General features: G+C 42.4%; 1 protein-coding gene across 4 annotated transcripts in view; it reads left to right on the forward strand.

The window, feature by feature from the left end:
- Positions 1-15,752, forward strand: part of IPPK (inositol-pentakisphosphate 2-kinase) — a 49,705-nt gene that overhangs the window by 23,382 nt on the left and 10,571 nt on the right. For all 4 annotated transcript variants that reach the window (XM_039378298.1, XM_027735665.1, XM_027735422.2 and 1 more), the window contains 3 exons: positions 11,242-11,289; positions 14,465-14,560; positions 15,299-15,365. In XM_039378298.1, the coding sequence (XP_039234232.1) occupies positions 14,522-14,560; positions 15,299-15,365 (106 nt within the window). In that variant the 5' untranslated portion in view covers positions 11,242-11,289; positions 14,465-14,521. The remainder of the gene's footprint in view (positions 1-11,241; positions 11,290-14,464; positions 14,561-15,298; positions 15,366-15,752) is intronic.

Here is a 15,752-nt window from a genome sequence, read left to right on the forward strand (position 1 = left end):
TTTGTTGTTTCCATGTTCTCCCTTTTGATGTGTAGTGGTGTTTTGGAATGTGAGGAGGAAGCTGGTCCCTAGATCTGTAGGTCTAAGCCTCCCTTCACTGCTTCTTCTGGAAAGCTTAAGAAGTTTTCAGAAGCAAAACAGCAACAAAAAAATGAATCCCTGTGCTTCTGGAGAAGAGGGCACGAGCTGCCTTGCCTTTCATGAAGTGAGGGCCAGTGTGTTTAGTTGGAACTCCTGCCCTCTGGACCGCTCCTTGGAGCGCTGATAACAGCCCTCTGCAAGGTCACGTCTCCAGCACACGGGGTGTGTGAGCTGGGGGGGTCAGGCAGCCTGGGGGACACTCCTGCTCCTGACTGTGAGGAGCGTGGCTGGACTAGGGATGGGCAGCAAGGACAACACACTGTCAGCTCAGGGAGCTCTCGTGTGTGTGAGGCTCTGCTTATTTCTTTGCTTTGCTCCATTCCCTGTACTTTGCCCTTTAAGACATGGATATGTAAGGCATTGTTAGTCCAGAGCTAGTGCAGCACCAAATTAAAAAGTTGGTCATGGAGAAGTCACATGCCCAGCAAAGAGCTCTGCTGGCGATGGGCTGATAAGCCCTGGACGCAGGCGACACACAGCCGCTTTTCCAGGGCGTGCAGACAGAGTCTGCCTGGCACTGGGACAGTGGCATCCTATGGAACGTGCTCTGTTGTCCTGTCCCAGGGCTGTCAGGACTCTTTCCTCTGGCTGGTCGTTAATCCTGCAGTGTAACAGCGATGGGAGGCTCCCTGTATGCCTGTGCTCCCACAGCCTGTGCTGAAATCTCTGCAAGTGCATCTCTGCTCCTTATCCATCCAGTGAAGGATAAGGATCCTGAGGCAGGACATGGTCTAGTCAACACATCTCTTCTTACAGACTTACTTTAATTAGTTCTCCAGCATTTCGACAGTGATCCGATGAGTAAAGATGGAATACTTGCCAAGCATTTCCAGTTTCCATTGTTATCTCTGGAGCTGTGTGCCTGCTTGCTTGATGCACACTCAGACTTCTGCTTTCGTTGATCTTTAGTTTCGGGTCTGGTGAATCTAAAGTTCCAGGAGATGTACAGAACTATGGTGCAAATTTCTCTGGTGACACAGCTTTTCCTGATTTCTCTTTTTTTTCCAGCTGCGATTAAATTAATTCAAATTGAAACTGAATTGTAGTCAAAAGGCCTCTGTGTAGTCTTGTAGCCTGCTGAAATGCTTCTGGTAGAATGAACCGTGATCCTTCCTCATGATTTTAGTGAGAAATACAACTGGTAACTCTGAGAGGTGTTGGCCAGACACTGGGAAAGTTTGTGTGTTACACAAACACCGCCAGACCGTTCAGGCAGTGTCTGTATGATCCTTGTCCATCAGTTGCAATTTTGAATATTTGATTGAATCACTGTATCCTTTTCAACATAACTTATTTGCCACCCTCCACACCGCACAGTGAATTGCCTGGTTACTTGTTCTAGTTGCCCTCTCAGAGATGCATAAATTGCTTTAGGACAGACACAGCTCTACAAAACCCCAACCAAGCACCATCAGAGCCAGCCAGGTGCTTTAGAAAGGAGGCTTCTTATTCCCTGCAGTTTTGTTGGAGTGTTGTTCCTTCCACATCAGATTTGGCGTCTGATTTAAAAAGAGGGCTAAGCTTTCCCTCTCCCTCCCTACTCCTGAGCGGTAGAGAGGGTTCAGAGGAACTGCTGCAGCACAGTTATCTCCTGATAAGCTGTTGTGTCTTTCTATGGTGGAGATCCTTAGTTTTTCAGAAGTGAGCTGGAAATCCTCCTTTGGAGTTCTTCCCTTTCTTTAATCAGTTGTTTGCTGTTACGGGGACACTTAACACTTCATTTCAAAAGGCTTCAGTAGGTGTTAGTAGAAAGTAGTGTAAGCAACTCTGGAAATAATGGCTTGGATTTCCTCTTGCCGTTGGAACTGTGCTCACAATCTCCAGTTGTTGCTTTAGGAGATGAATTCTGTACGTTCCTTCTGTCTCCTGTTTTACTTTCTATGTGTTGGGATATTGTGGTGATCAAAAGCTTAATTTTAAAATACGTTTGAACATTAAATTGTGTTTCAAGGTGACTGTGGGGAGGTGGTACAAGAGAATAAGAGGGGTTTTTCTTGTTTTTCCCCAGCTTGTTTTATATTCAGTGAGATGGTTAAGAGAAATCTTGATGTGTGCTTGCAAAAGGTTGTTTTGTATCTTCAGATGCCTTGATTGTTAGTGATCATCTGCTTCTTGTCTTGGAATGTTTGCAGCTCTAGCAGATATCCTTGGGTTTAGGTACAGGACTGAAGTAGTAATCCATAAACCATCTCCAGAGGGTGCGTGACCTTACGAAATAGGAAAAGGGGAAGGAGGGGAGATGGAGAAGGTGAATGAAACAGCACTAAGGAGATTGGACAAGATGGTCTAGTCAGGTAATCAAACTTGCAGAAGATTCCCAAAGTTGGTGAATAATATCTGCCCATAGGAGTGAATAATATCTGTCTCTTCTCCGTGGTATTTATTTTTCCTTCAAGACCTATGGTTAAAGATAGAGGATGTCCCAGTGCTGCTTTTGCAGAGAACCTTCCCAATTATTTTTCTGAGTGTGTGGGGGACTGTAGAGAGCAGAGGTGCTGGGAGAGAGGAGTATCTTGTGTTTTAACACCAGCCTGTGATTTCACTACAGCTGTAGCTGTGTCTCCTGGCAGCTGCATTATGGTGCTGCAAAGTGTGTGCAGAAAGTCACTTTCTGCATGTGGGGCAGAGGGACTTGGTCTGGGGTTTTGAAATAAAATAATTCTACTTTGGGGGGGGGGCTTTGTGTCAAGTCAGGGTAGATTACTGTTCCTTTTGATGCTTTTGAAATATGAAATAGTTTTCCTGTGGCTGGTTGGTTGGTTTAAGAATAATGACGAATGATTCAGTTTTGCTGCAGTAAACTCACTTGAAGAGAGGACCAGATTGGATGTTTAGACAGAAGGGTGTTTGCTGAAAGAGTGATAAGCTTAGGGTTGGAATGACCAGGTAGCTGCAGCTTTCCTCTATTCCTGTTTGGCAGAAAGGGATGACGCTGATCATTAATTGCTGTCTCATTGAGAGAATCTTCTTAAGGTGCTTTTTCTGATAGTGTCATTTTGCACAAGTCCAGAAACCTGCATGTCCTGCTTCTTCTTCTGTTGTTTTTCTGTGTGGAGTTGCCTGAATCTGTTTTGTCCTATTGAAATGTGTGTAAGTCTTGCCCCCCCCCAAGCTTCCAAGTCATTCCTGAGAAATTCCAGATCCCTGACTATAAAGCAAATTTTGTTCTGTTTTCTGTTCAGTTGTGTTCTGATTGTTTTTTTCCTCCCTTAATGCCTATGAATGTCTTGATTTCAAGGAAATGTAGAACAGGCTGCTGATTCCTGTATTAAAAGGTCTTCAGGTAGGGAAAAGTACTGAAAAACTGGTTGCTGTTCCTTGTGGTTATAATTAGAATAGTTTATTAACAGTGGTCTTCTCTGAATATTGCTCTGATTTAAAATATGGCCAAGTCCTGGTCTCTTGGTTCTTTCACAGACAGACATTATCAGGAAAGGTAAAATGCAACTGGTATTTATTGAATTTTATTTTAACTAGTGGAAAAGGCATAGTTTTTGTATGACTTGAACTCATATATTTTTGTGTTCTTGAGGAGAATCTTCTAGTTACATTCCCAACCTGTGATAATTCTTACTTCTGATGGATTTGGGAATGATGTAATATAGAGGGGAGTTTTGAATCTGGTTCTGTAGAATTTTCTGCTTCTTCCACTTGGCCTTTTTTAGAGGGTTTTTTTGGTGTTATTTTTTTTCTTTTCTATTTCAGAGGGCATTTCTTTGACCTGCCTTCTCCAGCATTGTGTTCTTTTGGGTGTGAACTTATCTAAACACTGTCTATCTCTGAGTATTGTTTATCAAAACTCTCACACCTGCACACCCTTTACCTACCTAGACAAAAGCAGAGGAAGACAGCTTAAAGACTAAAGATACTATATTTGCTCCACCTTTCTTAGTTGTAATTGCTTTTGATTTTAAAAAATTATTTATTTATTTATTGTAGACAAGCAGAGGAGCCTCTGCCCAAATTTACTGAAGCAAGCAGCTATGAAATCCAGTTGAAAAAGCCAAGTATGTGATCAGGGTGTGTCATCAGTGGAAAAGAAAGGAAGAGATGTCTGCCTTGGTGTAAACAACAATTAAGTTTTTAGAAACAGGAGGCAATCACTGGTTTGAGTTGGAATTGGGCCCCTTTGTGACACCTGTATGAAACTGCACATTTCCTTGTGTTAACCTTGGTTAACTGATACTTCAGTACTTGCCTATGGTCACTGAAAAAAAAAAAGACAGTTTGGTATTTGTTTTTATTTGGTTCTCTGGTTGAACTGGTACAACTGGGCTTGAAGGTGTCATAATTAATTGGACTAACTCTACTTGAGTACAATCTACAAAGCTTTTTACTGTTAAAGAAGAATTAAAAGTTGGAAGCACGTCCGATTTTGCGGATTAGCTGTGGAGCTTTTCTGGACCCCTCCCCCCCAAAAAAAAGTCAACAGCTTGAGTCAACATCTCTATAGAATTTTAATTCCATATCAGGATTTCAATTCCATGTCGTATGAGAGTAGTTAAATTTACTTTTTCCTCGGCTTTACCGGGTTTGTGCACTGAAAGCTCTGAATGCAGGGCAGTTTAGTGTCTTCCACAGAGAGGAACAGAAGGTAGCACTGGGTAGCAGGGCTGACTGCAGGGAGGAGAGAGAGCACAAAGGCAGCAGTCAAAACTTTTCTTATCATACAAGTGCTTTAAGTTCAATAGATGCAGATGGGAAAACAGCACCTGTGTGGATGGAGAAGGGAGACACAAACACTGCCAGTGCTGTGGTCTCGTACTCTAATGCCATACGACAGTGGTCACTTAACTGCAGCAACACCACCTCTCTCCTCCTCCCAGAATGCTTTTTTTTTTTTTATTTTACTAGTAATAAGTGTTGGAGCAGACCTGTCTTCTGGTGACCTTTGGAAATTCAAACTCTGCTTTAGGCCTATTTTTTCTTTTTTGAGTGACTTTTGAGAATTCTGAGGGCTATATCCAAAGAAAATGCAAACCAAATCCCAGTCAAGCTCAGGAGTGGGTTGGCCTTGATTAACAACCCTGGTGTTTTCTTCTGGGTTCTGTTCAAGCTCAGACTTGAATGACTTTCTTGTGCAGTTGATGAGATCAAGCCATTGTCTAAAAAGCAGTTTTTTGTCTGTTAGGGGAGTTTGGTAAATGCAGTGATGGTGGAGTTTCTGTGCCTTTTCCACGCTGCTGCTGTCTCTGCCCTCAGTCCCAGCAGCCGTGGGTTGGTTGCTTTGGGTAAAGTAGCCTGACCCAAAGCTGTGTGGGAGTGCTCAGTCTAAGAGCCTATTTTATTCCCTCCTTTGGTTCTTTTCTCCCTCCCAACCCTTCAGTGGCTGTTTTCTTTGCCTCATTTATTTTCCCAATAACCATGTTCTGACCTCCCTAAACTGTCCTCCCTGGCCTGGTTTTGCTAGGGAAGGAACAGGGTCACTGGATTCCGTGGAACACTTGCCCAAGGTTTGCTTAGGTGTCTTTTAGCTGAGGTGTCCCAGATACTGGGAACTATTAACTTATTCTAGCTCTCCATTTTATTGCTTATCTTCATTCTAATCCCTCTTACTGTTTGGCTCTATTTCCTCCCCTCCCTATTAATATTTTCCTGGAACGCCTGGTTTCCCCGGCATAACATCAGGTGACTCAGCAGCCTCATGCTGGGAAATGTTGCTGATAGGGGGAGGTTTAGGGCAGCTTAAACGAAGGAAGCTTAGTGTGTGTTATGTTCTGGTTGGCACCACTCGCCTGTTTGATGGGGGGGTATTTGATGTGTTGTTAAATGCTAAGGACTGTTTTTGTCCTTGTGTTTCAGTCAGGGCCCTGTGCTGTGTTACCACACAGTGCTGATGTACTCAGGGCCAGGGATCAATGGGTTTATTCAGCCTGTTCTCCCTCTGGTGTGTGTTTCCACCTCGTGGCAGTGGGTGTATCACTCGATACCGTTGCAGGTTCTCTGATTAGCTGTCTTGGCTGAAGGGCAGGCATTTCCTTCTCGCTCTTGGCGGGTGCAATCATTAAATTCTCTTGGAATTGGTACCATCTGCGTATTGCGAGGTTACACAAAGCTGTAAAGTGAAACCTGAGGTAGTGCTTAACTCTCATGGGAGTCGAGATCATAACCAAGCAGGGGAAAAAAAAATTGGAATGAGCACCTGAAGTCTGATGCAAGCTGTGAGCTGTGTGCTAAAGGAAACAAGTATCATGGGGGGTTTGCTCTCAAATAATGGTTTGCCATATTGAATAATGTCAAGCCAGGTGCTATGCCAGAAATTCTTTATTCATGTAAAGAAATAAAAACATTGTTATTCAAGGACTCCTATGCTAAATAAAAGAATATTGTTCTGATTTTTGAATGCTTCTTTGCACTGTGTGTGAGCAGTTGCTAAACTTCCTCCATACGGGCAGGAAATGTAGCTTTCCTTGCTTTGTTTTGTGTGATCTTATCCACCTTATGCAGAACAAAACTGGGTTGGAAAACAACAGTTGTGTACAATACTGCCATGTGTACTTCATTCAAAAGCTGCAAAATTTTCTAGCACTTAGTTTGTTTCCATCCCTCACATCCCTCCACATGGCACAGCACCCTGGATGAGGAGACCTTTAAAAATGTCTTGTGTTGAATATCATGAAGGTAAGCTTTGGCTGAAGTGTCTGGACAGCGTGGTGGGCATGTTTTTCCTGAGTTTTCTCAGTTCTCAGAAGGAGGAGCTCTCCTCTGTCCCCCTGTCTTTTCTGAGATGTGAATATAACACCTCTTTGTCCATTTTCCTCCTTCCCAGAGATTGCATTTTCTGAATAGAACACCATTGTTTTCTGTTCAAATCCCTCAAACTAGAGTCGGAATCGAAGGGGCTGTGGAATGTAGGTTTGGAATAAAAGTTGTCAGAACAATTTTTTTTAGTTGGCATGTAGTGCACGCAGCTCCAGTGTGCTACTGCAGGGACAGCTTAATATCAGCAAAACAGTTCCACAGTTCATGTTGAGTACCATTGAAACAGCCATTAATTAGTATTTGCATATCACTGTGTTGTTTGACTCCCTCCCTTTGACTGAAATGTAGATAGAATGTACTTTCTGTAGCTGTCATTGCTGTGCACAGCCATAAACCCCCAGTGATTAGGTGGTGTTGAATGATTACAGTGGTGGCAGGAGACCTGGAATCCTTAGAGCCCTGTTTGGTAAGTTCTTGGTAGCTCTTTAGTGTCCTCAAAGGACAACGAATTGAACAACCAGTTTTGACTGTATAAAGAAATTCATGGGCCTTCACAGACACTATTTTTTCTAAAAGTAAATTTGACTTCTTATCTTCATCTCCTTTGGCAGTGGTCAGTGGTGTTTTTAATTGGTTGCAAAAAATAGTACAGTAAGAATTGTAGGGAAAGATTTATTACCAGTCTTTGAGAGTGTTCTCCCCCATGTTTATGACTGCAAGCTTGTGACTTTTATAGGGATAAGTTTAAAAGAACTGTGGGTTTTCTTGTCCTGTTTGTATATCTTGTGCCTTTTCAGACAACAGGGTGTAGTAGACAGGCAGGTGACTTTGTGAGGTAAAATTGCAGATAGTTCTTGCAAAAATACTGGTGAGCTTTTAGATGCCAGAATTTAGGAGACCGTGTGGAGTGAGGGACATGACGGGTGTGGGAAGAGGGGTGGAGTTCCTTTTGGGACTTCAAAAGCTTCTTCCCAAAGTGTCTTGTTTTCTGCCGTGGATCTTGCAGATGTGAACACAAGCTGGTAATCAGCTAGATGGGAATCTTGTCCAGTGGCAGAAAGAGATGTCAGGGTAGTGCTCTGCCTCCAGACAAAGGCAGTTAATGTGTGCTGGTTAGAATAATGATGGAGTAATAACAAATGACGTGAACCTGCTTATTTGGAAAAGGAGAAGCTGATGTTTCCCAGGCTTTGTGTTTGGACAGGCTAATTCCTTATATTTTTATTTTAAACCCATGTGAGCTGAGGTGGTAACAGCAGAAGGAAAATACACATCTTTCCATAATTCTAAACAATATTACCAGCAGTTGAGCTTGTTTTTATACAAATTCTCCTATTTCTTTCACAGCCACCATCTCTTACACAGATTTTGGTACTAAGGTAGCAAGAGATGGAAACCTGAATAAAAACCTCAGTGATGCAAACAAGGCTGTTCCCTGAAGGGGAGTATCAAGATTATGGATTTGCCCCAGTTGTGTTTCACTTGTGAAAACTCTCCAGTTCAGGAGGCCTGCACTGGATGACAGTGAGGTCATAAAATAAGGTCACTATCAAACATCAAGCTGTAAAGAAATAAATGTAAGCTTTTGTCCTGGTTTCATAATGCTACTGTCTAATCCAAAGTACCTGGATTGGTGCTGAGTCATATTTTGGCCGAGCTACCAAGGATTACTTTGTTTTTTGGATTTCACTGAGTAAGATTAAAATAATAGCTGTAGTAAGTGCTTTGGAGAAGAGAAATTCTTGCAGGTAACGTTCTGGGGACTAAGACCAGTACGGTTTTTTCCCAGGGTACACGAGGACAGGATCTGTGTGTGTTCCATCCTTGTGGTTCTGTGATGCAGCGACTTCTTTGAGTGCTCCCACAGCCCCTCCCACAGCTTCTCTCCTTATTGGCAATGATTAACTTCCTTCTGCTTTAACCAATTGTTTGGTGATAGGGTGCTCGAGAAGTGTTTGCCTTTCTTGGTGGGACCGTGAGCTTCGGGCTGGAGTCTGAAAACGCTGTGGCCTAGTTGTGAATGCTCTTCTGTGGATGTGCTTTCAGAGACACCAGTTTTGGTATCCTTGTTGCTAGTGTTTGTTTTGAGCTTTCCATGACAATTGGGAATGTCACAGTAGCCCTGGTATGGTCCTGGAGCCACTGAGGACATTGTTTGTTATCTGCTGTCGAGCTGCTGTGCTCTCATGTGAGAGTCTCCTGTGACAGTCGCCCTTGAATTCTTTATCTGACAGTAAGAGCAGTTGTGTTTGTTCTGAGGGGTTGGGTTTTTTTAGTCTTGTCACTAACTGGGTACTGAACATATGCAGGATTAAAAAAAGTGGTAGAGAGAATTCTTCCTTTGAATTCACTATTTTTCTAGCTTGTCTTACTTCAAAAGGTGTGAAGCCTTTTAATGTTCCATGTGTTACATTTGCCTACCTCCATGCACTGTTTCTTTTTTTTTTTTTTCTGCTTCCAGCCTGCATTTTTCATCTTTTTGTGTGTCTGGGACTATTATCCAGCTAATATTCTGATGGTGGTGGTGCCTTGATGGAAGTGGTGTTAAGCACCTCTGTAAGCCCTTCCACTGCTTGTGGAGAATGAAATTTAGGGAGCATTGGGATCTAGTCGATCTGATTCTCCAAGAATTTAAGGAGTAGTGACAACCTCCTCAGAGATCTGTTCTCTTCTGGGTTTGGGCCATTTCCGTGCATACAGATGAGCATGGTACATCTTTGGTGTTCAATCTGTAAATATAAAAAAAAAGCCTAAGGCATTTAAGTTAACTGAAAAAAAAAACCCTCATGGCAACAACCACCCACAATATTTCCAAGTAAAGAATTGCTCATGTGAATCAGGAAAGCAATAGCATGAAAATGTGGGCCAGTATTTTGGGTGGTGATAATTCTGAAGCAGTTGGCATCTGTGAGATCTGATGGGTTAACTTGGTGCTGGGGCAGTGTGTTTGTGTCACTGCCTGTTGGATTGCACAGAGGGGTGGATGTAGCTGAAAACTTGCCCCAAGAAAGGAAAGAAGTGTTTTGGGGTTTGTTGAGGTTTGCTTTTGCTTTTGGGGTGTGTTTTTTTTGTTGGGTTTTGTTTTGCTCTAATCATCTAAAAGCCTCAGCGAGGCAACTGGTGTGAGTGCACCTGTAATTCTGTGAAGGTTTGTTTGAATGTTGCTGTTTGCTTTTGACATCTTAGGCAAGCAGCACATTCTCCTTTTGCCATGTGTAATCTTGATCATTTTATCCCACTGTGCCTCTTCAGAAATGACTTGGTAATGAACTAATACCTGGTGAGTCCTGTGAGAGCAATTGGGTTTTCCAAAGCAATGGTTGGAACCTTGTTGGCTGGGAACTGATTAATAGATAAATATCTACACTGGCCTTGAAAGACTACAGAATCATGTTTCTGAACGGATGAGAAGTGATAATCACATCACTCCATCACTGATCCACTTGCTTATGAATTATTAAAGCAGGAGATCCAAACAGTTGAAACAGTGTACAACAACACTGCACACAGAGATACAGGCTCTGTTACCACACAGCCCTGCCTGGTAAGCCTGCAGGTTACTTAATACCACGTCAAAATTTGATTTTAATACAAAAAGTCTCTTTACTAAGTTTAATGGTTAAATTTCAGCAAGATTTTTTTGAGGGAAAGATATTTCTCATGACTTCTGTGATGGAAGACACTCAATAGGCTTAAGGAGAAAGGCCTAATGAAATATTTTAATCTGAAATATTAAAAATAAAGGCTGAGAATGTTTTTAGAATTCACGTACTTTGAAAATATGAAGGGTTTTGAATTGTTAAAAACTGATAAAAATGGTAAAAATTACAAAAATTAGTGAATTTTCTGTGGTTTTAAGGTAAAATATTTGGAAACCTGCTGCATTTATCCCTGTGTTAGGTGTTTACTCTGTGGAAGTTTAGCAGTAACAGGGTTTAATGTCTGTAGGTACAGCTGTGTAGCTGCTGTGGTGTGTCCCTGTAAGATGTTGTGATGCTGTGCTGATACTGTGAGTCAAGTGGGTCTTGTTTCCCTTTGTCCCCCAAGCCCTTTGATGCACAAATGCCAGGGTGGTGCTGTCAATACCGTGCATTCCCACATTTCCAGAGCAGTGCTGTGAGCTGAGGGAGCATTTCCCTGGTGCACTTGGTGCCTGGAAAGGCAGTGGCAGCCTCGTTAAACCGCTGGCAAAGCTGGCAGCAGACCCTGTTGTGTTTGATTTCAGCCGGTGTATTTGATTTCAGGTTGAGTGAAATAACCGTCCAAAATGCCCATCTTGCTTTTCTGTTTTTTCCCCCCTTAATTTCCCGGAGGGGGTAGGTTGGGGGAGCAGACAATTGTGCTGTTCATAAATGATGAAATGCTAACAAAACCCTCCTCTGTGCTGTCTCCCTCCAGCGCTGTGTGGTGCTGCGGTTCCTGAAGTCCCCCCCCAACCAGACTAAGGTAAGATTCAACATGTCCCTTTGCTAAAAGCCCTCAGGTAAACTAATAGCCAGTGTGAGGAGAAATAAGAAACCCCTGAAAGAGCTGTGACTGGCAGGAGTAGGAATAAGGGGATGTTTTGAAATGTGTTTCAGGGGTTTTGGCAACAGGAGGAAATTTGAGGTCGCTTTACGTAAGTAAGATGATGTGAGTGCTGATACCAAGCCCTCTGTGTGGGGCAGGGTGTGAGACTGCCATGTGTTAGAGGGGACAGAGACAGTGGGAGTGTTCCATATCCAGGGACAGGAGTGCAGGGATGCTGAGGAGGAAATGAGTTTTGCTGGTTGTTCTTAACCAGGACAGAACAGGAACAGCTCAGGATTGGTGTCATGGTAAAGGTCTGCTGCTGACCACCCATTCAGTAGCTAAAAAGCCATGGAATTTGAGCAAACACATGAAATATTCACAGAATAGCCTTTGTCAGTGATTTTAGTCCTGTCTATTGTAAAGAACAGGACACAGTCTCCCAGTTTCTTGGATGGCAGAATAAGGTTTTTCTGCTTGAGAAGCAACTGAAGTGAGTTACTTCAGATTTCTTTTAACAGGGATAAAGACTGATCGAGAAGCAAAGGTGGAGGGTCAACACAGTGTTCCAAGGGAAAAAAAATAAGTAAAGAGAGTACAAGGTTCAAATTCTTTCACTTCCTCACCCTCAAGAGAAGTCTTTAGGGTGTGTGTTACCTGAGAGATAAAGGGAATGGCTGGAGTTCCCCATGGCTTTGTTAGGTTCAGTGGCAGTGGTGGGTTCTTCTGTGAGAGAAATAGAAAAAACACTGAGGCTCTGCTGAGAGCTGGGGGGTGTGTGCTTAATTTCAGGGTAAAAGAAACAAGGATGAATGTAAAGAAGACATAGAAAGGGCATTTTGTTGCTTTAAATCAGGAAGTTGAATGTGAAAAACATTCATTTTAACAAGGGACAAAGGAGAAGTTTCTCCAGTAAAGCAGAGGAAGGCAAGAACCCATGAACACAGTGTGAGTTATTTGGTGGCCTTTCTCCTACTATTTGACTTGAAAAAAAGTCTGGTAAAACTAAAGTGTGATTCAAGTTGTTTCTTGAGCTGCTTGTAGTGGCATGGTTTCAAAAATGTATCTTGTGCTTCTGTAGTAGCCCAAGATAATAATTTTTAGAGTGTTAACAAGAACAGGGAAGAGCCCGGTGGATTGCAAAGGAAACAGTGCTTATCTCAACTTTTAATACACCAAGGGAGAACTAGACCACAACTTTAACTATAAAGTCAGTCTGTTACAGTTTATTTAAGAAGACAAAACACTAAGTACCAGCTTTTTTCCTCTTTTTTTTTTTTTTTTTTTAATAATTTTTAAGTTGGAAGAGATTGTTGCATAATACTTGTTTTTAAAAAATTGACAGAGTTTGACAAAGTCACAAAAGAAGCCAGGAAATGACTTTTCAGTTCCACACTGCAGCAGTGAGGTTGATAATACTGCTGTGGAGTACTCTGGCATTGCATGTAGTGTTATGGACTGGGATAGTGAAACATGAGGTAAAAAAGCTTGTGCCCAGCTCCAGCATTCTGTATTTGCCTTGGGTTGGGATTGTGATACACAGTTTCCTCTAAATAGATGACTTTGTAATTTGAATATATTTACTTATCTTGGTGATTGATGGTTTTATTTTTTTAGGATCATTTTTTTCTTAGAGCGGAACAGTAAACTAAATACTTTATCTTCAGATCAGTAAACAAATCCTGGAGAATCAGAGTTCTGGGACAAACTTGTACCTAGCAACATGACAGAGTAGAAGATGTTTTTTAGGGATAATCTGTATTCCTGACTAGTGCAAGATGAGTTAATCAACTTTCTTCAGATCAGAGTAGTGCCACTGAGAGAGTTACTGAGGCATCTGAGTGTGTGTTTGGTTCTGAGACTCGAGCAGTGGAAGTTGCCTGTTGGGAAGAGACTCTGTGGTTATTTTGGCTCTCTTAAAAGATTTCAGGGAGAGTTGTTCTGAAGAACAGCTCCGTGTACAGTTTGCCAAGCATTTTAAATAATCAGTGCTGTCCTGGCCTTTATGGAAATGTTGGAAATGGTGCTGTGGGGAAAAAATCTCCCTGTTGTGATGGCACTATAAAACCAAGTCAGTAAGACTGTTAGTGACAGGCTCCTTTTCCCTGTGGCATCTGTGATTTGTGTTGGATGTGGTCTTTCCTCCTTTCTCTAGACTTTGGCAGTATCTGAGTGTTGCCCTCCAGCATTTTATTTTCTCCTGCTCTGCTCTTCTTGTTTCCCCTCTACAATTTTCTAACATGTACCTGAGTGTTGCATTTTCTTTTTCCTCCACTTAATCCCAGTGTGGGGATTTAGTGGTGGTTTTTTTTGTCTTACAAAAGCACAGAGAAGCTTGTCTATTATAACAGTGAAATACTGTGCACAGAACCAGAGTGTGCTGGAGCACTGGGAATGGGATAATACTGCTGTAAGGCTTCTTTGCTCCCTCTTTAATGAGCAGGAGCTGTCAAAGTCTGGCTGCACCGATGTCCCTGTCCTGCTTCCAGTACTCATGGAAATTCATTTCTATCTTTTGGCATTTTTGTCTTGTAGAAGAACTTGGAGTTTCCTTATAGACACATAAAACAAAATTAACAGAGGATGACATTACAGTAAGATTTTTCATTGTCTGGGGCAGGATTTGGGACAAATGGCAAGTTCTGTACCTGTCCACGCCGAGGTTTGTGATGTCTCAGTCTCTCCAGCCATTCCCTTCCCAATCTCCATGAGGTATTTTGTAACACTCCAGGCCTCTCCTGCACTCCAACTGTTGGCAGGAAGGCCTGCTGGGCACCTCTTTGGACTACTAGAATTCTTTGAGTTGTTTTAAGAATAATGGTCAAAGACAGAGTAGATTTTGAGTAACCTCCCCCTCTTCCACCTTTGTAATTTTCTCTCTTTTTTTCCCCTGACACTTAAGAATCATCATCTCTCTGGCTGGTTTTGTGTTTGTCCCAGCCCCTGAGGCAGAAACAAACGTAGATTATGTGCCTGTTTAGTTTCAGTGTGCACTGACCTACCAAGCTCAGCAATTAGGCTGTTTGCTAAATCACTGACTAGCATGTGTATGTGTTCTGGAGTGTTGTTTATCATTATCTCAGGGCTAAATTACCACGCTTCTGTCTTCCAGACTTCACAGGAAATACTACACCATCTGCAAAACATCGTAGACTTTGGAAAACATGTGATGAAACAGTTCTTTGGGGAGAACTACGTTCACCACGGGGTAAATGTTTTATTCTTAAAAGAAATGGCTTATGCACTGTAAACACTGAAGTGTTTGGGGCACCTCTGAATACACACACACAAGGAGCATTTGGATGAGAACAAAGATCCTGCTCTGTGCTGATGAGGGGGTTGGATTGTCTCCATGGGTGTTTCAAGCTTCTAATGAAAGAGTGGTCATTGCTCTACATAAGGCAAGAGGGGCGTGTGTAAGAGGGATTTTTAGACTTAACTGTAAAACAAGGGGTTAAACCTGGTTCATATAAATGGTTGAGGTTTCTGTGCAGTCACAGATAACCTTTTCCCTTGCCACTCACTCTGTTCCTCAGGGCAGCCAGATCTCCTTCACTGAACATCAGATACCTGGGTGGAAAAGCTACAGCTTCACCTGGAACTTGAGTTACACAGTCCTGCCTTGGAAGGGTGGGATGTGAGGATGAAAAGGGACTTTTTCATTTGTGAAAAGGATAAAATGATGCAGGTTCCTTGGTGCACATTAAACTTGCACTGAAAAGGTTCTTTCTCATGCATTTATTGAAATCAGTTCTTTGTTTTTATAGAGCAACAGGTGTTCCCTGTGATTGCAGGTACAGGTCTTCACAGTCAATCAGAGGGAGAAGCTGCTGACTTTTTTTAGTGTACTGTTGTTAACACCCACTGAACTTTGCAATTCCATTTTAAGACCCCCCCAAAACTGGGTATTAATTTTTGTGTTGAAATACATTTTTTTTTTTAATAGGAAATTATTCAACTGCCTTTAGACTTCGTAAGACAGCTCTGTTTGAAAATCCAGCCAGAGAGGCCAGGTAAGTGCCAGGGATGGCATTAAAATGGGGGCTTCCTCAAGCTGTATAGCATTTTCCTTTGTTCTAAAGTTAAAAAGCATTATACCTCAGAATATAAGGAGACTTTGTGTAATATTGAGACAATGATAAGTTGAAAATTTGTTGTGGAAAAAATGGAAATGGATGTGTTTTGGAATTAACAGTTGCAGCTGTGCTTTTCTAGTCCCCTGGACACGGGGGATTGATGGGGACAATGTGTGAGGGGAGGGTGTGCTGACCTTGTGAAAACTTTGGGAACGTGCTGCAAGACTGGAAGTTTGGCAACCTGTGACGTGTTTGGTGTGAAGGGAAGTGCTACAGAACGTGGTGTCACCTTTCACAGTTGGCAGCACCTGGTGCATGTTCTTC

This window comes from Pipra filicauda, unplaced genomic scaffold, assembly GCF_003945595.2.
Source record: "Pipra filicauda isolate LSUMZ 115617 unplaced genomic scaffold, ASM394559v2 scaffold102_size2360937_pilon, whole genome shotgun sequence".
Taxonomy (NCBI): domain Eukaryota; kingdom Metazoa; phylum Chordata; class Aves; order Passeriformes; family Pipridae; genus Pipra; species Pipra filicauda.